The sequence below is a fragment of the Scophthalmus maximus genome, chromosome 15, assembly GCF_022379125.1.
Source record: "Scophthalmus maximus strain ysfricsl-2021 chromosome 15, ASM2237912v1, whole genome shotgun sequence".
Lineage (NCBI taxonomy): Eukaryota > Metazoa > Chordata > Actinopteri > Pleuronectiformes > Scophthalmidae > Scophthalmus > Scophthalmus maximus.
This window is the reverse complement of record NC_061529.1, coordinates 3,700,001-3,724,617: the sequence shown is the minus strand read 5'-3', so window position 1 is coordinate 3,724,617 and position 24,617 is coordinate 3,700,001. Positions and strand designations below refer to the sequence as shown.

The 24,617-nt window shown below is 45.5% G+C and overlaps 2 protein-coding genes across 11 annotated transcripts in view; both read right to left on the bottom strand.

Annotated features, from left to right (window-relative positions):
• Positions 1–3,924: 3,924 nt before the first annotated feature.
• Positions 3,925–10,047, bottom strand: exd2 (exonuclease 3'-5' domain containing 2). 2 transcript variants are annotated; one of them, XM_035609795.2, is made up of 9 exons: positions 9,864–10,047; positions 8,146–8,663; positions 7,803–8,059; positions 7,592–7,718; positions 7,140–7,465; positions 6,944–7,050; positions 6,698–6,833; positions 5,566–5,934; positions 3,925–5,339 (listed from the first exon to the last, which is right to left on the bottom strand). In XM_035609795.2, the coding sequence occupies exons 2-9, from the start codon at positions 8,542–8,544 to the stop codon at positions 5,123–5,125; spliced, it is 1,938 nt and encodes a 645-aa protein (XP_035465688.2). In that variant the 5' UTR covers positions 8,545–8,663; positions 9,864–10,047; the 3' UTR covers positions 3,925–5,122. The 2 variants fall into 2 exon arrangements, with proteins under 2 accessions (XP_035465688.2, XP_035465689.2); XM_035609796.2 differs by having other exon boundaries at positions 8,161–8,663; positions 9,864–10,046.
• A 537-nt stretch (positions 10,048–10,584) lies between these two features.
• numb (NUMB endocytic adaptor protein) overlaps positions 10,585–24,617 on the bottom strand; it is a 39,000-nt gene continuing 24,967 nt past the window's right edge. For 3 of the 9 annotated variants that reach the window (XM_035609785.2, XM_035609786.2, XM_035609787.2), the window contains exons 3-11: positions 23,782–23,856; positions 17,762–17,794; positions 17,048–17,122; positions 15,784–15,924; positions 14,953–15,157; positions 14,460–14,762; positions 14,150–14,293; positions 13,090–13,230; positions 10,585–12,908 (exon numbers count right to left, since the gene is read on the bottom strand). In XM_035609785.2, the coding sequence (XP_035465678.1) occupies positions 12,154–12,908; positions 13,090–13,230; positions 14,150–14,293; positions 14,460–14,762; positions 14,953–15,157; positions 15,784–15,924; positions 17,048–17,122; positions 17,762–17,794; positions 23,782–23,856 (1,872 nt within the window). In that variant the 3' untranslated portion in view covers positions 10,585–12,153. The remainder of the gene's footprint in view (positions 12,909–13,089; positions 13,231–14,149; positions 14,294–14,459; positions 14,763–14,952; positions 15,158–15,783; positions 15,925–17,047; positions 17,123–17,761; positions 17,795–23,781; positions 23,857–24,617) is intronic. The other 6 variants (XM_035609788.2, XM_035609790.2, XM_035609791.2 and 3 more) reach the window with 6 other exon arrangements.

Sequence of the window (24,617 nt, the reverse complement as noted above, 5' to 3'; positions counted from 1 at the left end):
AAAGTAACTGATTGTTTTAAAAGAAGAGGGAGGAGGGGGGGGGGGGGGGGGGGGGGGAGGAAACAAGGCACTATTAAAAAAGCGATGCATACCAGTCGACAGCACTATCGATAGTCTGATAGATGTTAGATACTTCATTTCGATGTACGCTTGTGTGTGTGTGGGGGGGGGGGGGGGGGGGGGGGGGGCGGGGACAGATCTATTTGAACAGGAGCTATATTGTTTCAGTGGTAGTTGAAGTAATTCAGAGGTTTACGACAACTGGTGTGTAACCTTCATCAGCATATAGTATATAAGTAATAGTGAGGACAACCGAAAAAAAAACGTAGTTTTTTATAAGATTTCTTTCAGAAAAAAAAAGAAGAAAAAACGTGGTTTCTTTTGCATATAGTGCCAAGCTTCCAGGGTATTTATTTTGATAATCTGTGCCAATTGTGTTTTCGGATGAGTTGCATTGAGAAAACGTAGCGAGTGTGTGACTAATGTGCGTGTGTGTGTGTGTGTGTGTGTGTGGAAACATTGCATCCCGCGACGGGACGGTGACGTGAAAACCCCCCGCAGGTTTCCATCGAACGAAACTCCAAAGAATCTGTGACTTGCTACATCCTGAATGCACCAGCAAACGTCCGTGTCGTGTCTCTCCCCACAAAACTGGAGTGTATCTTCGTTACAACAGAGTACGAAACGTAACAATTAGGCAGTCCTCGTTTTTTTCAATCTTCTGTTCTTTGGGACCCCGTGTTGTCGCCGTCGCCGCTCACGCTGCAGTCCGACTGTGACATGAGTCTGTTCTCAGAGACGTGAATCGGTCTCCCGTACTGTGTGTGTATTAACATGCAAGCAATAATGAGTTGGGGTTGTTGGGAGCAGTGGGGGTGCAGCGAGGAGGAAGAGGAGGAGGAGGAGGAGGAGGAGGAAGAGGAGGGAGGTCTTTGTCTGTTTGGCTTATCATCGTCGTCATTGGATTTGAAACAAGAAAGAAACAAAGAGCGAGTTTGTTTTTCTAGGAATGAATGGTGCTTATTTCGTCCCCGAGGCCCTCGTAGTTTTTTATCAATTGTGTTTCAAGGGCTTGAGGGTCTTAAACCAGAGAAAAAACACCAAAACTGGTGCAGATGTGTTTTTCCCCACGACACTGTTCAGAACCTGAGCTTCTCTCTGCATCATCAAACAGCCTTTGACCAAAAGAAAAAAAAAAATTAAATTGAAGGAATCATCCGCGTCACACGTTCACATTTTCCAGGTTGACTTCTCTTTATTTTCATAATTTATTGGTCTTTTTGTAGCTCGCTGTACTTTAAAGCCGAAGATTTATTATTTTCACGCAACCATTTTGTTTGGAGCCAAACATAAGGATTTTTAAAATAAATTTGCGACGTCTTATGTTAATGTGACAATCTTATTGGTCCGAGTGAAAAATGTGAATTCTGTTTCATGTGAAATTCGTAGGAGAGAGAGTCGAGGTTTGTATCAACTCTCCCTCGTGAAACGTGTGCAAAAAACATTCTTTCTAGATGGATTTTTTTTTTTTTACCTTGAAGGTGGAAATTTCAAATCTGCAAAACGTATTTGAATTTTTTTGTAATACGAGTTTTAGCTCTTGAGGCTAGGAGCGACCTGCGATTTGGAAATGTTATGATGAATATGCCTTTAATTCAGTTGTACCTTTAAGGAAATGGATTCTGCAAAAGAAAGAGATGAATAATGTGAGTTTAAAATACTGACACATCTGAAATGTTCTGAAATGTGAAAGTTACCCGTCCCTTTTTCAAAAAAAGAAGAAGAAAAAGCAAAACAACGTAAGAGACGGGGGACTAAATCAAACAGGACTTCTCCTTTCTTAAAAATGCATTGTCATTTTTTAAAAATATGTAAAATTGTCTTTTGTTGGAATGAACAAAGGAGTTATTATATGCAGTAATATAGTGTTGAAACTCTCTGCGCTAGTTTGGGTAGAAACACACCAGAGGATTCACAAAAGAATCGTTTGATATTTTTTGGGGAAAAGCAGTTATGTAATTCTTGAAAAGATTGATATCACTCACGTCTGTACGTCGAATCAAGCGTAAAGCTGCAATTAGCTTAGCTTAGCATGAGGATCGTACGACAGACTGCATGTAAAGATGGACGACATGACCACTTCTTAATAATGAAGCCAAATCATTTTGATCGCCCCCTAGTGGCCGGCTGCAGTATAGGTCATAAACCCCGCCTCCTCCATGTTAGCAGCTCGGACATGGACCAAACTACAACGTACGCGGCGAATAATTATTTAGTCCAGATTTCATTTTATATAGATCTCACACTGGTGTTAATTTTCCAGTAAATTTGTTTTTTAATGAATTATTTCACGCTTTATAAAAACGGGGTGGAACGTCATGATTGACACCTGAGACTGACGCACGATTGGTCGAGTGCCCTGGAAAGCCTGGAGCTGCTACCTTGCTGAGATCGACACAGCCGCTATTGCTAGCTAGCTAGCTAGCTGTAACTCATACTACCTGAATAAAGTAGGAGTGAGTTAGCTAGCTACTATCTGAATGCACACACCGCATCATAATTCAATCAGCATCATAGCTGCGGGGGCGATGGCGGCGCCCGTGTACCCGGGACATTTTAGCTTAATTCTTGCACAACGGAAGGAAGTGGAGGTGTCGGCCATCTTTATATACAGTCTATGGGTTGTACGCAGCGAGGGAAGAGTTGCTAAGCTCGGACTGAATGTCACGAAATTCTTCCTACCTTCACCTCTAGAGCCTGATCATAAAGCCGACCTGTTGTAGCGTCACGAGTACGAATTTCTTATTATCGCTGCCACCAAGTGGCCAAAAACTGTTTTGCAAGATTAAGGTTTGGATGGTTGTCTGACAACAGCGACAAGAAGTCTGAAGCTCTGGTTTTACTACAAATTAGTAAATCAATGTAAAAGAAAAAATAAATAAATAAATATATATATATATATATTACTGAGCTAGCCATTTCCTCGTTTCTAGTCGTTATGCTAAGCTAACTGGCTATAGCTTCATATTCGCTGTACAGACCATGGGGGTAATATTTTATCTCATCAGGAATGCAAAATTTGCATATTTCTTGTGCCAATTTGTCCCGAAATTTGACAAACGTATGAAATCCTCTGGCGTGTTTCAACCCTGGCGAGGTTTCGCTGTAATGCAGTAAAGATGTCAGAGTGTCTTTCACAACACTCCTCGTCACCGCTAAACTTCTTAAGGGAAAAGAGAGGGGGGGGGGAATTCCAGCAAAAAGTTACTCAAAGTTTTTATTATTTCCCTAAGCAGCACTTCCAAAAGTTTTGCCAAAAATGTCTTGTTTGAAAAGTCAACTTTGATGGAATCCCCCTCGGTGTGAAGCAGCCTCATGTGCCATTCTTATCGTTATGTTGGTGTCTGCAGTGTCCAACACTGACCCGTACAAAGACGCTCACTTCTGTCAGCATTTTATTTATTTTTTTGAAGTGTAAAGGGATTTACATCTGCATGTTGAGCCATTTTCTTATTTATTTATTTGTTCTTTTTAAATTATTTTTCTGACTGAACTGTGAAACCAGGGGAGCTCATAACTCTCCACACCCGATTCAACACTTAATTCAACTTCAGATACAAAACATTCGACTGACGAGATTGTTCTGATGCCAAAATCAAGAGGCCTTAATTCAGCAAAACTAGATTGTAAAAAGTCATTCCTGAAAAAAAAATAAAGTCCAACTAAAGACTCCTTTGACCTGAATGTCAAGAGTGATTCATATATGTTGAAATGTTACGAAAAAACGCCTTTTCTACTAATTTTTACAGACTATTTATTAAACTGTGATTTTGTAAGAAATAAAAAACAAAAACAAACGGTGAATGTGGTCCTGTATTCTTCTTTTTTAAAGGGGGTTGTACGTAAAGAAGGCGTCACAGCAGATTAATACAAACATGATTCTTTATTTTATTTCGTAACATTCAGAATTTAGGAAAAACAACAAACGGCTTCGGAACTTCAATCCAGGATAAACCGGAATAAAGACAAAAGCAGCTGTTTTCATAATGGACATTTCATTCAGAAGATGAAAATCTGCATTTGCAAAGAGGGCGTGGTGGTTTTTAAGGTCGTATCATGATCGCATCATCAGCGTTGGCACTTTTTTTCTTTTCTTTCTTTCTTCACTGTTAAGTTTTGGATTCTGTAAAAATGACGTCGTGGTGATGAAACAACTGTAAATTGAAACAAGCTCGTGTCCCGTGACGAGTCTCCGGTCGGGTTTTTGGGGGCGGGATTAAGAGGCTCGTTAAAACACGAGCCACGGAGAATCGGAGGCAGGACTCGAAAAATCACGAGAGTTAAATGATCCAACTAAATGAGCTCCTGCAAGAAAAGAAAGAAAACCAACCTCGGATGGTGCGTTCAGGCCCACAGGAACCTCGACACCAAACTCATCTTTTAAAAAATGAATCAAAGATTACATTTGATTTCAGGTTCCATCTGGGAAACTCATTCTTCATCTATCGACTTAAAACAGACAACAGACTGGAACGACAGCGGAGCGCCAAAAAATTTCAGGTCATATTTTAAAAAACGACCTCTCTACAAAGCGAATCACTTCAGACTGATGGAGCTGCTCACCTGCAGGGGGGAGGAGGGAGGGGAGGGGGGTAATCACATTTAAGGGGACAGTAAGAGCAGGCTGCAGCTTTCTCTAAAAAAAAAAAAAATCAGTTCAGAAATTTCAATATCTTAATTCTTTTCATAAATAATCATAATTCTTTTTTTTTCCTCCATTATATAAAAAAGTGTTCATATGCAAAGTTTAGTGTTTTTCAGTCTCAGCTTCAGTTCTGTCAGTGTCCACAAGGAGCAGCAGCGTCACTGGTCCTCCACCGTCCCATCACAGATCGAGTGTGTTCACTCACACACTCGTCGCGAGTGTGTGAGTGGGAACACTCTGTTAACATCCTGGTCCCGTCGAACAGTGGATCAGAGCCTCCACCCACTCACTTAAAAAAAAAAGCTATTTGGCTTTAAAATTGATAAAGTGGCTGTGGAAGCTTGAAATCCATCCGGCACCGTGACCAGCAGATGACGTGGAGGGGGCGTGGGGACCCGTCCCGAGGAGGCGGAGCCGTCAGTTGAGCTTGACGGGCAGGTCCTCTCCGTACTTGCGCAGGAACTTTCCGTGGTTGTGGTCGACGGACCATAGCGGGGGCAGGTGGCGCGGGCGCATGGCGGTGAGGAAGTGCTGCCGCCAGCGGCGCTCCAGGTCCATCAGGCCCCGCAGGCCGCGCTCGGCGTGAGCCTGCACCAGCTTCAGGCCGTGAGGAACGTACGCCTCGTTGAATATCCTGCAGACGAGGAGAGAGGAAAGAGAGAGAGAGGGTTTAGTCCGGTTAATCTGCAGGAGTTTCAGGAGGCTTGTGAAATGCGTTTTGCTGAAACAGCAGAAATTATTTCATGATGACTAAAATCGAATCCATAGAGAGGAACGGACAAAAATTACAGCCGTCACAGACGATGAGGTGAGTCAATTTAGTTTTGTTAGAGTGTGAACCTGTACACACTCAAACTCACCTCGTCTCCAAACCAGCCGCGTGCTGCAGCGCCTCGCTCGTCAGCTCCTGCCCCTCTTTCGCGTTGAGGAAGCCGCGGATCAGAGCCTGCAGCTCCTCGCGCCGCCGCTCCGGCAGCCCGTCGCCGGCGGTGAGCAGGGCGCGGGCGGCCGAGCGCACCCGCCGCCGGTCCGAGTCCTCGAGCAGGCGGACGCCCTCCTCGCAGCCCTGCGGGGCGGCGAACTCGTCGGCCAGCTGCTGCTTCAGGAAGCCGTCGTGCACGTTGGAGGCGGCGTGGCAGCTGGTGCAGAGCAGCAGGATGTCGTGGGAGTTGTGGTCCTTCATCTCGGTGGGGAAGTGCCGCCTGTACTCGTGCGGCACGATGTTCTTCCTGTGCGAGCGGAGAGAAAAATGTTGCATGATTCACATCTGCAAAATTATCAAGTTTAACGAGATGATGACTCGGAGCGGGAATGTTGGGAAATCAGCCGATATCCTCTAAAGCCGTTGAGACATGATGAGTCGACACAGAACATAGAAAAACTTTACATAATCCGTTAATTTCCAGAATAATTTTCAACAAGCTTCTCAGGTGAGCATTTTCTGTTAACTGTTGATTTCTTATCATGTATATCAATTAAAAACTGAATATCTATGAGTTCTTGATTTCCACTGTTCTGGTCTGAAAGATAAATCAGGGACGCACCGAATGTTCTGCCACGAAATCATTTATCGCCAAAAAAAAAAGAACATATAATTTTTACTGAACAATGTTTTTTTTCAAATTTATTTATTTGAAGTTATATTTTGCTTTGTTGGTGTGATGTCTGCTGGAATGTAAAAAAGTTCAGTGTGAAATAAGTATATATAAATATGACTTTTGTAATTGATTTTATCCCCTGAAAAGTATAAAGCATGTTAATTTAGGCAATGGTGAAAAAAGTGGCAAAATAAAGGACGCAAGGAAAAACTGTTTAAAAATAAAAAAAAATAAAAAAATAACGTTTCCGGCCATCAGCAAAGTGTTTAACTAATTTCGGTGTCGGTGCATCCCTGATATAAATTAATGAACTAAAAATCTGATTAATTGATAAAAACAAAAGCAGAATTCCAGAAAAGAGCAGCTTCGACTTCAAAACAACCAACGAACAAACCTGATGTAGGAATCCTCTTTGCCGCAGACCACACACAGGTTCTCCTTGGCCGTGAGGTAGTAGTCCTGCTGCGAGTCGGGACGTCCCGACGGCTCGAACAGCAGCTTCACCACAAACGGCTCCTCGCTCTGAAGCACTTGGGTCAGAAACACATCTCATTTTTAAAAGCCGTATTCTGGATCTACTACAGATACAGGCAGAAAAGCAGCCTCAAAGTCGTTTTCATTTTTCCACATGGTGCTTTACCTCCTATTCCTTTATCCAGGTACCATTTGGCTTTCTTCTTGTCGCAGGTGCACAGAGGCTGACCGTCGGGAGCGTACAGGAAGCAGTTGTCATAGAGAGGAGACTTCCTGTAACAGGCAGTGAGGAGTGTCAAACTTAAGTAAATAAAAAACGGTTAGGGACAATCTGTTTGGTGTTCCCCCTCGGCCCCCCGTACCTGGCCGAATATCCCACGCCCAGCGGTTTCCTCTTGTTGTTCTTTCGAGGGTCTGGGACTTGCTGATCTCCAGACTCTGGGCTCTCGTAAGCAGGCGGTTTCCGCATCGTCCTCCGCCTCCTCTCGCCGCCTCCGCCGTCGGCGGCCGCCCGGTCGTCTCCGTCTCCCCGGCCCCTGAAGGGCACGTCCACCAGGCCCTGGCAGCGGGCGGCCAACTCGGAGTAGCAACTCCCGCTGGAGTGGGCGGGTCCGGCTTCGGAGCGGAGGCCGAGGAGATGGAGGAAGAGGGCGACAGACACTTGGGCGTCTCTGGCGGCATAATTCATCTGGAAGCGAGCAGACGAGAAAGATTTAAGAGGAAGAGCAGAGAAGGAGGAAAAGGAAGATACTTCCTCTCTCTGAATTCTTATTTTTAAATTCTCATCACTGTTACTTGACTCAGGATCACTTACCTGTTCCAGCGTCAGCTGATCTGCCTCCCAGTCGCTGCAGCGCAGCTCCAGAGATTTATCCAGAGACACATTCAACAGATCCGCCGCCAGGGACTTCAGACTGAGGCCGTTATTCACTGTAGTTTGCCTGAAAATTGAGGAAAATTGCAATCAATTATTTTTTGATTTTACATAAACAACTTTGGGGCTTCAAACATCCAGCACGCCGTACCTCTGTCTCAAGGCGAGGTATCGCAGGTCGACGGTGCACGTCAGGGACAGGCCGTAGTCGCGCGTCAGGCGCTTGCCGTCTTCGTAGCAGCCGACGCCCACCTTCAGGACGTGGGGGTCTCGCAGGACCTCCACGAAGCTGAGCGGGAACGTCTGCTCACCACTGCGAAACGGCGGCAGCCTCACCAGGACGCACAGACCCGAAAACGAGGCCAACTGCAGCAGGGAGACGGCGGACGCCTGGCCCTTCACCGAGACCTGCGAAGGGGGACAACGGCAACGAGGTGAGATGGGACTCTTCCTCTTTGGTTTATAAAAAAAACCTGCAAAAGGTTATTTCTTACGCCGTTGGTCTTTACCCATTCACAGTCGAGACCCAGCACAGGGACAACCGACAGCTCCTCTTGCATCAGCGGCCACAGACGCTCCCATTCCTCTTCGGAGTTCACCGTCACCGGTTTCACCCGGAGCAGCTGTTCCGAAGAAGGGATCTGCACCTGCGCCTGCACGGGAGGGGGCGGTTGTGTGGTCCGACACTCTGCGGCCGCGAGCTCCTCCTCGCGGTGGTTTTGTGGCGGGAGCTCCTTTTCCGCAGGAGGCAGAGCCTCCACAGGATCGGCCACCTTCTGGACGGAAGGCGGCCTCTTCCTTTTGGTTCGATAAACTCGCCATATCAGCAGCCCGCCCAGGGTCGCCCCGAGCACCGTCGTTATGACGGCAGTCACGAGCCCTCGATGGGACATGTCGACGGTAGTGATTTTTTAACACAGGCTGAAAAGTTGTGCTTTACCTTTTCCTGTGTCAGTGAGATCCCATGTGAACCTAGCTCTGTTTCTGTGACCTGGACAGGCACCTCATCCTCCTGGAACAAATAAGAAACACCACTTGTTCTCCTTTCATGAACTGTAACAGCAGTGACAACAAAGCTCCTCGGGCTTTGGACAAAACAAGACAAGTCGGAGAAACTCTAGATGGAAATAAAATTGGTAAAAATGTGTCTATCGCACATCGTTCATACTCTGCCGACAAGGACACTTAAGCACACGGACTGGAGGAGCCGGGGATCGAACCATCGACCGTCTCAACATAGGTCTACCCCGTTCCCCCCCAGAGCCACACAGATGGATATTGACTTCTATTTTACCCCCCTGATGTTTTATATTAAAGTCAATTAAGCAAACAGCACAATTATAATAATAATAATTTAATATTGGGAGTATTATTGTGGCAATATTTATTTATTTATTTGCCGGCGTACTAAGATTTGTGAGTGTGCGCACAAATCTGTTCAAATCAGAAAAACTACACGCGCAAAATAATCTGCACGTATATAAACACAGTACTGAGGGTCAATGACATTTGATCCCGAGTGATAAACATCACGGTTATTGTTATTATTATTGATATCCTCATGAATCAGAAATCATATCCACATTAACAGGTCATGTATGAAGGCTCCACAGACCTGAGACCTGCAGTCTGTGTGTGATTCAGAACGCAGGTGCAGTAAACCGCACTGACTGAGAATTTTGATGCAACATAGGTCAAAGGTCAAATTAGCAACCAGCTAGCAAGCTCGCCGACGCTTACTCCTCGGGAGACAAACTGAATTTATCCTATTCTAATAATTATAAATCATTAGTTCAGCACAACACTGATCTGTTGTGTGACGAGGTGAAGAGTTCATATGCATGAAAACAAACTCGCCATTCAACCGTTAAAGTTGAGCTGCAGCGAAGCAGCTAGCAATTCGGGTCGACTTCTGCTAGCATCGACCGGTTCTGCAGTCGAAACGAACGAGTTTGTCCTTCTGGTGGAAATTCGTTTTAAAGCTGAATCTGTCCGATGATATTCGCTGTCATGAGTCCGATGAGATGTTCTCGTAGGGTGAAGTTTGAACCATCGTTAGCCACAGTTAGCCCCCAGTGGACCGGCTAACTCGTTAACTGTGCGGCTCGTGCAGCCGCCGGCGACCTTGGTACCGAAGCGGACACGTGAACGCACCACGACAGGTGAGTACTTTAGTTCGCTACGTGTGTGTGTTTTTTTTTTTCAATCTTACCTGTACGTTACCGACCGACACGACGCCGGTTCGACTCACTCACACATGTACACTTGTTTCTGTTTGCTCGACTGGCCCGTGGCTTCCGGGCTGTATTTATAATGACGCCGCTGCGCCGGGACGCGGTTCTCCGAGCAGCGCCGCCTGGCGGACGGGAGGCCCAACATCACACTGGATTTGATTTTATGAACTTCAAAATTGACCCTGAAATATTGCCATATAATTACTTCCTGCATGTTTAATGCTTCTTTTTTTAATTTTGCAAAGTAGTAAATTGTTTCATAACATAAAATATCTGTTGCCTTTCCCACTGATATTCATTGGATTTAATAATGAGTATTATGTACAGTATGGTCTTTGTACTAGGACTCCAACTAAATATTTAAAATTCTTGTTAAGTCTATGACAGTGACATAAACACAAAGTGAGGTGTCCACAAGTTACGGACAACAAACTCAAAACCCTCAAATACTTTTTAAACATACACAGAAAACACAAAAAGTAGAAAAGTATTAGTCTCATTTGAGCTGAAGACCAGTGAATGTTGTTAATTTTTTCTTTGATAAATAAACAAAAAAAGATGCTTCATATTTTATTTTTCAGATCTACCTTGTGCCCCTGATGAATATCACCTGTTTCCTCGTCAGTGTTCAAAAAAAACAACCATTTCACACTGTACACATTCAAATCAACAAGTATTGTTTCAGGAAGACAGACCAACTTTTGTTTCCTCTACCACCACCAATTTATTCAATCTTTTAGCTTCAGTATTTCTCCAAAGAAGTGGAATAAAAGTAATGAAATAATTACAAAATGGAAAAATAGATTAAGAGATTAGATCATATTCACATGTTTTGATTTAAAAACAACAATGAAAACCAAAAAGGACAGAGAGAGAGAAATCAGCCCGTGAGAGATGAAAAAATCGATTTATCTCGCTGTGGTTTTTTCTGCTGAGCGTCAGAACCACGGCAGGCTGACGGAGGACAGGGCAAGGTCAGCGTGCAACACAACAACTGACTAAAACATGTCGATCAAGGTCACCTGTGAAGTCAAGTCATCTACTTTAGTGCTTGTGCAAAATAAAATAAAAATAAGAAATCAACTACTTACAAAAAGAAGACACATTCTACTGTGTTAAAAGAAAGAGAAAAAAAAGATTGTAATCACACAAAATGAACAGGGGGAGTAAAATGTTAAGTACTGATGTGTACTAAACTATATATAAAAAAAAAACCGAGTACAGGTAAGAGAGAGGCAACTGGTCGGGCACCACCACCACCAACACCACCGCCGCCGCTGCTAGGTCCACATTGATTGTTGCTGCAATGATACCGTAGTTACAGTGAGATGCTTCGCATCCGATCACAGGATGCAGTAGACGGCAAAAAGAGATTTGTCTTCGGAAAAAATAAAAACACAACAGTAAAGCAGCTGTCCCTTCACGAAATCTCTTTACATCACATTAAAAATTAGCACTGCTGTGAGCTGTGTGTGTACAGTATAGATTCTTTATAGATATATATATATATATATTTATGTATAATATATAGGGTCATTTCTTTCTTGTATACACGAACGTAGAACTTGTCTCATTGTAGCTAGCCTGTGCCTTTGGCAAGATTACTTACAACTCTTCTTGTTAAGATTCCAAAGCTATTTAAAATATACTTAATGCATAAAAATAAAGATTTTGGCATTTGTCTCGCTCCAGTCGTCCGATTGGAAAGTTATTCAGGAGAACTTGTCATCTGGAAGCTGAGTTCTCTCTCAGTGCTGCAGTTCCTCTGCCAGGTAAGGGGGGGGGGGGGGGGGGGGGGGGGGGGGGGGTCTCGTCCTTTTTTCAGCAGGGGGCGGCACCAGGAGCTCGACCAAGCAAAGGAAGGTGGGTGGGTGGCGGGCGGGGGGGGGGTCGACATGGGGCTAGGTGTGGCTTGGCACACGTATTCCTCCACAGGGCATAGACGACCTTGCGCTCCGCAGCACAAACAAAACAACACAGACGATGCTAATGAAATGCCCGGGGAGAAGCGCGCTTGTTAACAGCAACCCCTGTCTAGTTTCTTATCTTCACTCGCCGCTCGGCGCTGTGCAGAGTTCCATCTCCCTGTCGATTCGCTCGTGCTCTCCGTTGTCCCCGACAGTTCTCTTCAGCCCCGCTGAGCTTTGTCCACTGGAAACTGAGAAGAAGAGAGGGAGAGAGACTGTTCCCCCTCTCGTCTGTCGTCAGTCACCTGCCCTGTGCTCACTCTCCTTCATGTCCGTTACTTTCTCACGTCGCGCACAATCTTCAGAGCTGAATCTCAAAGGTCTTGTGCAGCTCGGTGGAGAAGGGATTCGTCGGGGAGGGGGTGGTGCGCTGGCGCGAGCGGCCCTCCAGGGCTGCCCACTGGGCCTCGAAGGCATCTTCCTGTGGCTGTGGCAGCGGCGGCTGGGCGGCTGGTGAGGATGGAGCGAGGTGGGATGGAGCGGCCCAGCTCTCCGCCCCGTTGAAGGTCACACCTCCATTGGATGACTGGAGGTGGACAGGGTTCATGACGGCGGACGGCGGGGGTTTGATGAAAGGGCTGACGTTGTTGAGCGACTGGGCGTCGTGCTGCGGTGTTGTCGACGCGGGGACGGGGAATGGCTGCGGCTGCGTGGCCGAGCCGAACACGTTGGCCACCATCTGTGAAGGAGTGATGCCGACCACGGGCACGCTGGGCTGAGGGAACGGCAGCCCGTTGGACATTGGATAGGACGCCGGAGGCTGACCGTGGAAGGGAACCTGGCGGGGGGGCAACATGGGCACGACGGGGGGCAGAGAGGACATGTAGGGGACGGAGGGGGCGGAAGCCACGGGTATCGCCACGGGGGCGGCGAACGCCTGGGTAGGAGGAGACGCTGCCGACATGACCGGAGAAGACTGCGGAGCTCGGACAGACTTGGTGACTTCGTCCAACCACCGGTCGGCTTCCGACGGCGTGCGTCTGTGAGAGGGCATGACCGGGGAGGACGAGGGGGGGGGGACGATGATCACCGGAGTGGGAGACGACCAGTCACCTCCTGTTGTCAGCAGGCACATAGAAAAGGAAACGGGGGAGAATGACAGACACAATATATTACTGATCAAGTTTGGAAATCATCATAAAATAAAAAGTGACACGTGAACGTCTTTGTGACATTTGATGCAGTTAGTTTTGGTTTCACGTTGCTTTTTATGCGGGCGTACCGAGGAGCGGCTTACCTGGCTGCGCTGAGGCCGGGGCCCCCGCTGGGGTCTTGGCCCAGGGGTTAGTTTCTCGAGCAGGCAGAGCAGGGGGCAGAACTGGGGGGTTAGGGGTAGCAGCAGCAGCAGCAACAGAGAAGGCGGGAGCAGTGCCGTTCACTACAGCGGATAAAAGACCAGACGCTAGTACAGAGCAAGCTTGTGTGTGTCGGGTGTCGTTCCTTTGTTAGACGGGCACGATGTTACTGTGTTATGTTATTAGCGGTCTGAACGAGGGTTAATCACACACGTGACATGACAAATGGTAGAAACTTAATTATGACAAAAATGGGAGCAGGCAGAGGAAACTCTAACGGGAAATCTAAACAACAAGAAACATAATTCAAGTATATTAATTTTTCTATGGAGACAAATTACCCACACACTGAGCCAGAGTGCGGGGAAACCAATGGGACTTTTGCCCAGAGAAGTTGGCAAAGATTCACTTTTGCGGTGAACAACCGATCTGTTAACGTGAGCTTCCTCGTTTCTCTACTAAATTAAGTTTTGCTTGGCAAGATGCACGATTTCTGAGTGGATTCTAAGCTCATCAGGTTTCTACTCTTGTATCAAGACATTAAAATGTTGTTTTTTCAACATTAATTCAGCTTTTATGACATGAGGTGTCATATGTTGAATGAAGTAATGTGTACCCACACAGGCTGTGCTAACTTTTCTTTATATTCTAATGACGCCATTTCATAATGATGGCATCATGACATATGATAATGAGGGATTGGTTGATCAAAATAAGATGTAGAACGTGTCTTTAATCTTATGGGTTGGAAAAGTTAATGCATTACTACACACACATGACGTCATTATTTTTCATGATAAGGAATCATTTATCACAATTATTAGATTCAGATTATTTCTCTAGCCCTGATATTTGCAGAGATATCATATTTTTGTTGACGGCTCCAAAAGTTACTCATCTGGAGATAATCTGCCGAGTAATAAAGTTATTTTAACCAGACAGACTCACAGCCTCTCACGCTACACTTTAGATACTGTAGCCTATAAGAAGAAAGGTTTTTACCTGGTGCTACAGGAGACTGTGGGGACGAGGTGGGCTTGGGCATCGGTGCCGAGGAGAACGGGTCCTCTGGGGGTCCGCTGAAGGCTGATGTGATCTGAGTACACAACGAACTGATGCTGTCACCTTCACCTTCTACCTCGGGTACTACGGGAGGAAACCAGGGAGAGAAAAGATAACCAGAGTCAAAACAGGGGGAAATGTCACTTTGATTAAAGACATAACTAGAGAATAGGTTTGTTCTGGGAATGTGTTCAAGAAAAGAACGTCTGGTGCTGGTGACACAGGCAGTTGTTCAGGATCCGACACTCACCTGTGTTTTTGATGGGGAAGTCAGACTTGCGCTGCATGGTGGAGGGCAGCTCGTTCATGCGCAGTGACATCTGCCGCTTGAAGGGAGACGTCTTCTGGCTGAGGGCTGGGAAGCCCCTGAAGGAGCCCTGCCGGGCGAGGGCCTCTGCCGGCGCATGCCGGCGGGGTATCGCCTGGGGTCCCAGCGTGGCCAGGGAGAGGGGCGGGGAGGATGAGGGGGACGGCGAACTGCCGCCCGTCTGGTGGGCCAAGGAGTTTGTCACGGCGGTGGCCGAGTTCCCGGTGACCTTCACATCCGTCTCTGCTGTAAGGGAAGAGCAACGTTAATCATCAAAATGGCAGACTTCCAATATCTAGTCGACATGACATGGGCCAAACAAACGTACAGTAGCAATAACAGTAGCCAGAAGTGGGAGTTATATTTAAAAAAAGCTTGTTTGAACTGGCCAAACATTTTACAAGATCAGGGAATACATAACACAACAAATACGGACCTTTTTTAGCCTCCTGCAACTGCCTCATAACTTCCTCCCGCTCCGCTGCCTCTGTTGCCGTGGTTACACGAAATGAGCCCTCGCGGGTGAACGTGGTTCGGTTGGCGTCGAAGGTCGCCGTGACCCCGCACTCCTTCTCCCGCTTCTGTTTCCGCTCCAGACAGGCGGCGAACGCACAACCCACAGCGTGACTGAGACGCTCTCCCTGAAAAGAGACAGTGAAAACATTTTGTTTAGTTACTACAGAAAATGTTCCGGTAATGTAATATCCAATAAAAAAAATCCACTTAACTCTGTCTACAATGTAATAAAACCTGAAAATGTAATAACTTCCAAATTATGTCATAAAATGTCTTAACCAATAATGTTTGTTTTTTTAAAGTGCCAATAATGTACGAAATTATTTAATTATTAGGAAGTCATCAGGTTTTATTACATCCTTGTTTTTACAATATTGGGGAATTATTACATTATCAGAAAATTATAACATTTTTGGTAGTTATTACATTGTTTTAAAACTATGACATTCCTAGCAATTCTGACATTATTGGTAGTTCTAACATTATTGGGTTTTCCGAGGCCGAAAATTGAAATGACAGTTACTACAACATTGGGCCATTATAATCAATATTAATTTAGATCAATATCAATCAATCAATTGCAATTGCAGAAAACATTGATGACATGATTTAAATGAACTTTACTGAGCCACTTTGTTTGTTTTCAAAATGAGACCATGAGCAGTGTTAAGTTCAACAGTAAATAGTTTTTATCATCTCTCATTTTTCATATAATATGTGTTAGTGACGAGGCTCCAGAAGGATTTCTCACCGAGTCTTTGATGGCCATGAAACAATGGCAGATCCAGCGTCGCGTGGTGCCATCCCTGCAGATGTAAGAGAACGCCCTCTCAAAGTTCCGGTCCGGAGCACAGAACGACACCTTCTCTATTGTCTGGTCTAGAATCAGGTCCTGGGGGGGAAAAGGATGAGTTATTATTACCTCCTTATCATCAGTTTTAAAAACTACTGTAAGGTTTAAGTGACTCTCACTGGAGTTAGTTTACAATGTGGGATGATGGACTGCACAGTGAAGAGCACTTCAGTGAGGAGGTTTGGCTACAAGGGTCCTCGAATAATACTGAACTACTATCAGCTTCAGAGGCATCAGTCTGCACCTGAACATCACCACAACCCACTGACCCTCACGTCCAAAAAGACTGGACTTATCCATTGATTTTAATAGATCATAGATAAATACAAATAAATAATAGAACAGATGTTCCTGGACTTTTTAACATTATCTTTTCACAAACTACAGATCAAATGGGGAAAACAATCTGATGATTGATAATCACTATGTTTCAAATATAAAATTTCACATATGTATATAAGTAATCTAATTTTACATATGTTTCCTGGTTTGGCAGAGCTTGGTAGCCATTCTCTTGTTGAATCTCATTTCTTTCATATTCACAACAGATTTTTGTTAACTTATTTATTACCACCCCCCCATGCTTCTATTTTGCTAGTAAAACAAATAAAGGCATATCTTATCTTTTTTTTTTAAATAACACTAGCTCAATAACATAGCCTTGACCATAAAATCAAAAAAAACAAAACAACAAAGGAGAGAAATATGTAAACAGAAACCCAGTTAATAAAACTTTAACAGCTACAGTTTGTAAATCTAGAAAACACAATGGTCACTTTATCTTTTCATTGTTGTTTTGAATTCTTCCTTTTCATAACCTACAGTTGTAATGAAATGTTCAAACACTCAGGTGCTCTGAACATTTTTACAGTACAAGGTTGGATGCAGTACAGCTGCTTTCCAGCAGGGATCGCTGTGAGCTTGAATGTCATACTGTTTTGCTCAGCTCAAACCTTCTCCTTCAGGTGCAACGCGCACACATTTCCAAAAGGGCCTTCAGGAGGTCACTAGACCAGACGTACAGCAGCTTCACAACCATCATTACCTGCCGCTGCTCGGCAGCGCCCAGCTTTTTAATGCTGCTAAAGACCACATGCACTTCCTCTGGCAGCGCCTTTCTTTCTGATCGAGCCTGCCACGGAGGACCGAGGGGACTTATTACCTTTGTTTTGTCGTCTACAACGCGGAGACCATCTGCCGACACCCATAACACGGCCCGCACCGCCTTCTTCCCGGCCTGCAAACACACAAAAAAAAGGAAACGGGAACGAGTCAGACACTTCTCCAGTCTTTCCATATCCCCCAAAGATTAGCTCCCTTTGTACCAATCTTTGGTACAAATTCAACACACACGCACACGCGCACACAAACAACACACCTGCAAATGAAGGAAAAGCACCAGGTAAGAGACAAAAGAGAAAGACACTGATCAGGAGTTGTTGTTTTTTCTGAGAGCTGCGTCATTCACATTTCGCACCCAAAATGTAATCAAAAGAGACAAAAGGATGGGTTTGAGATCTGGTGCACTGATGCAGTCGACAGTGGTGGCCCGACACGACAAGAGTTACAAAAACAACAAAAGAGTGTGTTAGTGTGTGTGTGTGTGTGTGTGTGTACAAAAAAAAAAATTTCATTCACACAGGCTGTTCATTGTTCCATTCCTGGTTTAGTGGAAGAAAGGCTGAAGGGAGAGAAGACACACCTGTTAACACGAAAACAAAACCCACACACACACACACACACACACACACACACACACACACACACACACACACACACACACACACACACACACACACACACACACACACACACACACACACACACACACACACACACACACACACACACACACACACACACAGCAATAACTTACTTTTGCAAAGAATCCTTTGAAGAATTTCCTGTCCTGGAGGTGTTGGGTGACAGGGATGGAGGAGACGGAGGGAGGAACAAGGCATGAAAATGTTACCTGGGAAGGCTAAACTTTTGTCTGGAGCCTAAAGGGAGGGGATTCGATTTGACGGGGTTTCTGAAACTGGTGAAGGTGAAACTGGGTTATGAGAGAGCGGGTGAGTGAGTGAGTGAGTGAGTGAGTGAGTGAGTGAGTTTGCATAGACTGTATAAGAAGATGGATGACACGACGGCTCCCAAAAGTTTTGATTGGCCCCCTGGTGGCTGTCTGCAATAAAGGTCATAAACCCCGCCTCCTCTATGTTAGCGGATGGGACATGAGCCAAACTAAAAAATAATAAATATTCTATGTTTCTGACATTTTTGGTAGTTCTTGTCACGCTGATTTACGTTCAAGGGTTTGTTTTTTGGGTAAGCTTGGTTTCAACTACCTCCGTCAATGTTTTCACTCGTCAATTTGTTTGTTTATTAACAGGATTTTTTTTTATCAAATGGATTTTCACAAAAATTGGTGAAAGGATGTAACATGGGCCAAGAAAGACCCCGTTAAGTTATGTCACAGTTCCGGGCAAAAGAGCAAAACCAGGATTTTTTTTTCAAATCTCTTTCTTTAACATTGTGCTTGCATTTTTTTTTTTTTAAATGTAACCAATTTCCCAGGGAATAATTCATGGATCTTGATGAAGAAAAAAACAACTGGTATATTAGGGGACTGATATCTATATGTATGTGCAATTTGGTGCAGATCCAAATACAAATCCAGGTCTAGCAGAGCTAAAGGTGGTCTGATAATGCGACTGTTGGTATACGATCCACTGAGTTCTAGAATATTTGATTCGATAAAAATGGGGTGAATCGTCATGATTGACAGCTGAGTCTGACAGCGCACTTTTTCTACAAAGGGAGGAAGTGGAGACGGCGTCGTCCATCTTTATTTACAGTTTATGCAAGTGAGGGAGTTGGAGTCAGTGGGATCAGGAAGCTCCACGTGATTCCACACTCAGATAGATGTTTTAATGGGGTGATGATACTGTGGTTGTTATTGTATGATGATGATGATGATCACCGTTAGTACTACCACACTGGAAGACAGTAAACCACATCGGCCCACCATGACAGCAGCCAGGAAATGACACCCCACCAAGTTCTGCTGTGACTTGAAATCAACAGCAACAAGTCTGCAACTCCATAGCAGCACCAGGCTGCCTGGACTGAGAAGATAAAGATTGCAGCCCTAATCCCCCGATCCCATTCTTTTCTTTCTCCTCTAGACCGAGACGTGGTCCTCCCCATGGGTGTTCAGCAGACGGCAACAAGATTCCCACAGACGGGGAGTTTGCCCTCTGAGTCCAGCCCGGGGACTGTTCACCGGGTCAGCCAGAGTCAGGGGTCAAGTTTAGGTCGCCACAAACCCACATAAAGACACCGCGACCAGACCGAGCCCAGCCTGGTCCTAATCCTCCCTCGCTCCCTTGATTGTTCCTCTCCTCCCCATAAAGCTGTGAGAGGGAGTGCCACTCCGCTCCTGTTACACAGCCGCGCGGTGGAGACGTCTCTCAGGGCGCCATGTTAATGCATGATTTAACGTGTTAACCAGCAGTGGATTCATTTGGAGTGAGCGAAGCACAACCTGTGTGCTAGTGTTTGTTTGTGTGTGTGTTTCTGGAAACCATACAAACATGCAGATGATGGCAGCTCTTGCACAGCCAGTATTAGTAAGCTAGGTGGTTAGGGGTGTTGAAATATCTATGGGGCTATTATAAGTAGAGTGGGAGGGTAGTTAGTGTGAGGGGGAGGAGTGTTTGGATGCGTTTCTCTGCAATTAAAACCTGCTTAAAAAGACAACAACAAAAAGTGTATCACCAACATTGATTTTAAAAAGTGTAGCTGTGCGTACTCATTTTAAAAAGACACAGTCAAAACCATTTTAGCGATACAGCTGACACTAAGTTTGCCCTCAGAATCAACACTAACCACCAGCAGCAGGATGTGCAACAATAAAACCACACATCTTTTGTAACGTCTGTGACAGGCCGACTCTGTGCAACGAGTCACACCTAACGACATCAGATAGAGATATCTCCACTCCGACAGAGAGCGCACGTCATCCTGTTACTTCACCCGACACTGACAGCTTGTCGCATTATCTCCAACCACCAACCAAGAAGATGATTTTTTACATTCCCAGAGCTCAAAATCAAATGTTTATTTTCTTTGTGAGTTCAGGACATGCGCAGGGAAGAGGGAAGATTTTGTTTTGTAGTTTCCCACATTTGGTATTTACTCAGGAAATACCTCTAGCGAGGGCGGAATGGTATCCGGTACAACTTTGACATGCCGCGTGACACTAGAGCGGTTTTCAACATTTTTCCGGAAAACGTCCTCTTTTCTGTGCTTGATTGGCCGACTGAAGCCGTTTTCAGGCATGAGGTCCAGAAAATGTCCAGACAAATTTCCAGAGTTTGCCCATTCACATATGACGAACGTAGCAGGAGATTGTCCGGAACATTCTGTGGCGTATGGGTAGTTTGTTTACAGTCGTCATACTACACCTACTGGCTGGGAACTTTCTGTCGATTTTCATCACATGGACTCACCCAGAAAGGGGGCCGGCAAGTACCGAAACATTTCTGGAGCAACTCTAGGTTCTCACATACAGACCCTCTGGAAAACATCAGGGCCGGATTTCAGTGCATGTCTGAATGAAAGCATCCTATAAAACCGCCGGGTTACACACAGTCTGATGGACTCGGGTACATGTGTCGGTGATGTAACCTACTGGGTGTTGATGTAGAAATACAATTGAAATTCTTTCAGCATCTCAGCATCTTGGCGGGGAGCCTTGCCCAGAGGAAACCGGTCACTGTGAGCTCCAGAGCAACAGCTAAAAACATTCCACCGCTGCTAGAACACAGAATACACCTCCAACCACTGGGCCACTGGCCAACTGCAATAGCAGGAAGTGACATCATGATGACAACCCCCCCCCCCAAAAAAGATTGGGGGGCAGCTTGAAAGGTTGACGGTGCCGCAATGCAGCCTCCTCCCTCCTCCTCCACCCGCCTCCATCCTCCCCTCTGAGTCACAGGTCGGCTGCGAGAGAACTCTCATTACTTTCTCAAAGGCTGCTGGGAAAAACAATGGAGTTGGCTCAGAGCTGAAGCTGTCTCACACACACACACACACACACACACACACACACACACACACACACACACACACACACACACACACACACACACACACACACACACACACACACACACACACACACACACACACACACACACACACACACACGCACACACACACGCACACGCACACACGCACACACACACGCACACACGCGCACACACACGCACACACACGCACACACACGCACACACGCACACACGCACGCACGCACACACACGCACACACGCACACTTCTTCATCTCTCTTGTCTGCCCCGAGACCACGAGGCCTGAATCTGCCACATCGTGTTGCTGCCGTCTGCTGATGTAAGTTAGCTGATTTTCAGGCAAACCGCATCATTTTCTTTCTTCGCATGAGACATTAGGTTCCTACAGGTGAGGAGGGCCTGTTTCCTGACAAATGTAATTATTAGTTTACACTGGTTAACACTGATAGGGACTGTATTTGTTGCCTGGCAACAGTTAGCTTACAACGATTAGCTAATTAGAGAGTCAGGGAGGGTGAGCTGGGATCTCTCAGGAGCTTGCTAATTGTGCATGATGTGTTAGAGAAGAGAACAGCGAGGCTGCTGCGAGTGACACGGATAACTGGCATCAGGGGGAAGACGTATTTTATACTAGTAAGTTCTGCCATGTTCCCTCTCCCATTTTTCCAATAAACACGTGAATGCCAGTGATACAAATCATCATTAAGAGCCCCCGACTCACACCTCATTTTGTTAAATCCAAATCATTGCATGATTCTTTTGGAAGCAGGCCTCAGAGCAACACAAGTGCAGCATGAACTAAACTACAAAACTTTCTCATGAAGGAAAGAGAAATGGAAATGAAAGTGTAGAGCGACGCAATGCAGCAGAACAACTCCTCTGTTGCTCCACTGCTCTCAGCTCCAATGCAGAATGCTAGTGAATATTAATATTACTGAATTATGAATTTTTAAATAATGGAAAGTTTGTAAAAAAAATAAAATTTGTAGAACTTTCCCAAAGCCTAGAAAAGCTTATTTTTTCCCCTCCCCCTGGTGCGATGGCATCAGGGTATTAAGTGTGTGGGACAAGGCCGCAGACAAAGTCCCTTTCACTGGAATGAATGGATGGATGCCACCTGAGAGTGTGCAGTTTGCAAACCAAACGGTGCTTGTTTTCTGGCATTTCCTGTAAGACGAGCCCCTAAGACGTCCCCTAAGACGAGCCCCTCGACAACGCTTTGTAGAGCAGCTGACAAAAGGATGAAAGCGTTAATTTCCCGCACCCCGCTAATAAAAAGCAGATCAATACAATCGTGCCTGTGCTCTCGCTTACAAACAAGGTGACGAGGAAGCGAGGAGCAAAAAATGTCAAGAGGAGGAAATGTCATTATGGTTGAGAGGGGGGTCAGACAGTCAAGAAGCTCCTGCCCTCTTCCTTTTGAGTTGGCTCCATTTTGTTCACCTTGTTAAAACGACTGTAACTCAATAAGATCTGCCAGCCTCGGGCTCTGTGTACACCATGTGACCTAATCAAGCACCAGTGTGTGTACTGTGTGTGTGTGTGTGTGTGTGTATTTATTTATTATGCTTTTATGTATGTGTGTATTAACCGTAAGAGCATGTATGTGTGTGTGTACGTTTGTCTGCTGTCTCTCGGGGTCTTCTGTGTGAACAAAAGATTTGCCTGTGAGCCATAACCCAGTTGTGTGCGTGTGTGTGTGTGTTTTGCTTCTGTGTGCTACGAATGTGCGTTGCATCACTGTGTGAGGTTGTGAATTTCTGTGTGTGTGTGTGAAAATTCCCACGCACACATGCTACAACAGGTTTCGGCAAGCGTCTGCATGTTGTTCATGCTCTCTAATCTGTGTGTATGAACCTTCTGTTTTATTGCGTTGTTCTATTTTAACTGGTATTAAAAAAATGCTTTACTCTCCATTAAATTGTTCCCATAAAATATGAAATTAGTCTCGAGCACGTTCACTTCAGCGTAATCAAACTAAAGAACGACTCTCGGCAGCTTGAGGACACTTCAACAGCTCATTGAGTGGAACATGCAACACAGTTTAATGAAGCCAGACGAGTGTATGGTTATTGATAACAGGAGAAACAGGGAGGGAAATCCTCATTTGGACTGCGAGAAATATTAAAATGAAAACTGAAAGCGAATCACTAGTTTTGTAATTCTGTGATGTGACACGCTGATCCTTCCAGAACGGGCTCTGATCGACGTACAGTAACGTCAGCCTTATCTACACACAGGACTTTATAACCGGGGCGGGGCCATGGCAAACAACTGACAGCATGGAAAAGCAATTGCTCCGCAGTCACCACCCCCCCCCCCCCCCCCCCCCCCTGCTCCCCAAACTGGAATTTGCTCCTTTTTTGTGCAACTCCACTGGAATCTGGCTGCAGCAGGAAGTACATGCCGGCGGGCCTATCAGGTCGGGCTGAGAGAGAGTGTGTGTGTATGCATGTAGAGGTAGAGACGTTTCAGAGCAGACCTCGGACACCCCTGGAGGTTGTCTGAAGGTCATGCTGGGTGGAGACCCCCTCACTTGACAAATGGTAAGAATCGGCCACACCCTGGGCCTCTACATACAAAGGAACCTGGGCGGGAATAAACAGTGACGAACCACTGAGGAAGAAGAAAGGACAGAAGGAAGAGGGCTGCCATGAAACAGATGTTAGGGGAAAGAGTCTGTAGGATTGTGGTTTCGGAGAGAAGGAAATGAACGGAGGGAAAGGATAAAAGAGAGAACGGGGAGAACAGGAAGGAGGGAATTTAGAAAGCCTCGTTCCTGGAAGTACGGTGAAACCTACCGTCTTCAGCCGCTTCACTGCATCCTCGCATATGTGCATCCCCCTGGACTCCTCCACCTCCACATGTCCCAGGTACTGCAGAGGGGAGAGAGAGAGAGAATCAGTGATACTGTGACAAAACTGGTCCTGTGGCGAACTGGGCTGAAGTTTAACTAAGGCCACGATCTTAAACTCTGGAATAAGATTCAAACGAGTCCAACCCCCGGGCGCCGGCACTTTTGATTAATAAACCTAATTAATTACCATTTTGAGGTCAATCACGGTTCAATTGCACCCACATTATCTCAAGAGAAAATACTGAACCGATCCTGAGAATTATAAATGAGTAATCTAATGATGACGCGACAGCAAGTGAGTGATTCTGTGAGGACGTGAGAGGAACAAACAAAAAGCATGAGGGGAGCAAAAAAAAGCTGGTCGACACGCAGTCAGCTCCTGTGAGGTTTTTATGTGGAAGCATGACCTGGTTAAACAGGACAACTGCGATCAGGCCACAATTTCCAGCAATTGTTTGATCTTTCTAAAATCAATTGTATGTCTGTGGACAACACATCAACCTCCTCTGTTGTGGTTTTACTGCCTCTACTAACACTTGTCACGTTAATGTGAAACCAATGCGACTCAGCTTGCGGCTTTCATCAGGGTCGACCCCAATCCCTGAACTTTGAAGACAAGTTAGGGCTGCAGCTATTTTATAGTATCAATAAATCTGCTGATAATTCTTGTCGGAAAAGATTTTGCAGTAAATTATAGCCACCATCCGACATTTTCCTGGGGGAAATCCTGAGCTCCAACCACGTTACAACCTCAACCAGCTCCACTCTGCCTGCCCCCCT

Excerpts from the sequence above, each read along its gene's own strand:
- exd2 (XM_035609795.2), bottom strand. The coding sequence starts at position 8,544 with ATGTCCCATCGAGGGCTCGTGACTGCCGTCATAACGACGGTGCTCGGG. Across the intron at positions 7,051-7,139 it reads GGCGTGGGATATTCGGCCAG|GAAGTCTCCTCTCTATGACA; the intron begins GTACGGGGGGCC and ends TGCCTGTTACAG. Across the intron at positions 5,935-6,697 it reads AAAGAGGATTCCTACATCAG|GAAGAACATCGTGCCGCACG; the intron begins GTTTGTTCGTTG and ends CCGCTCGCACAG.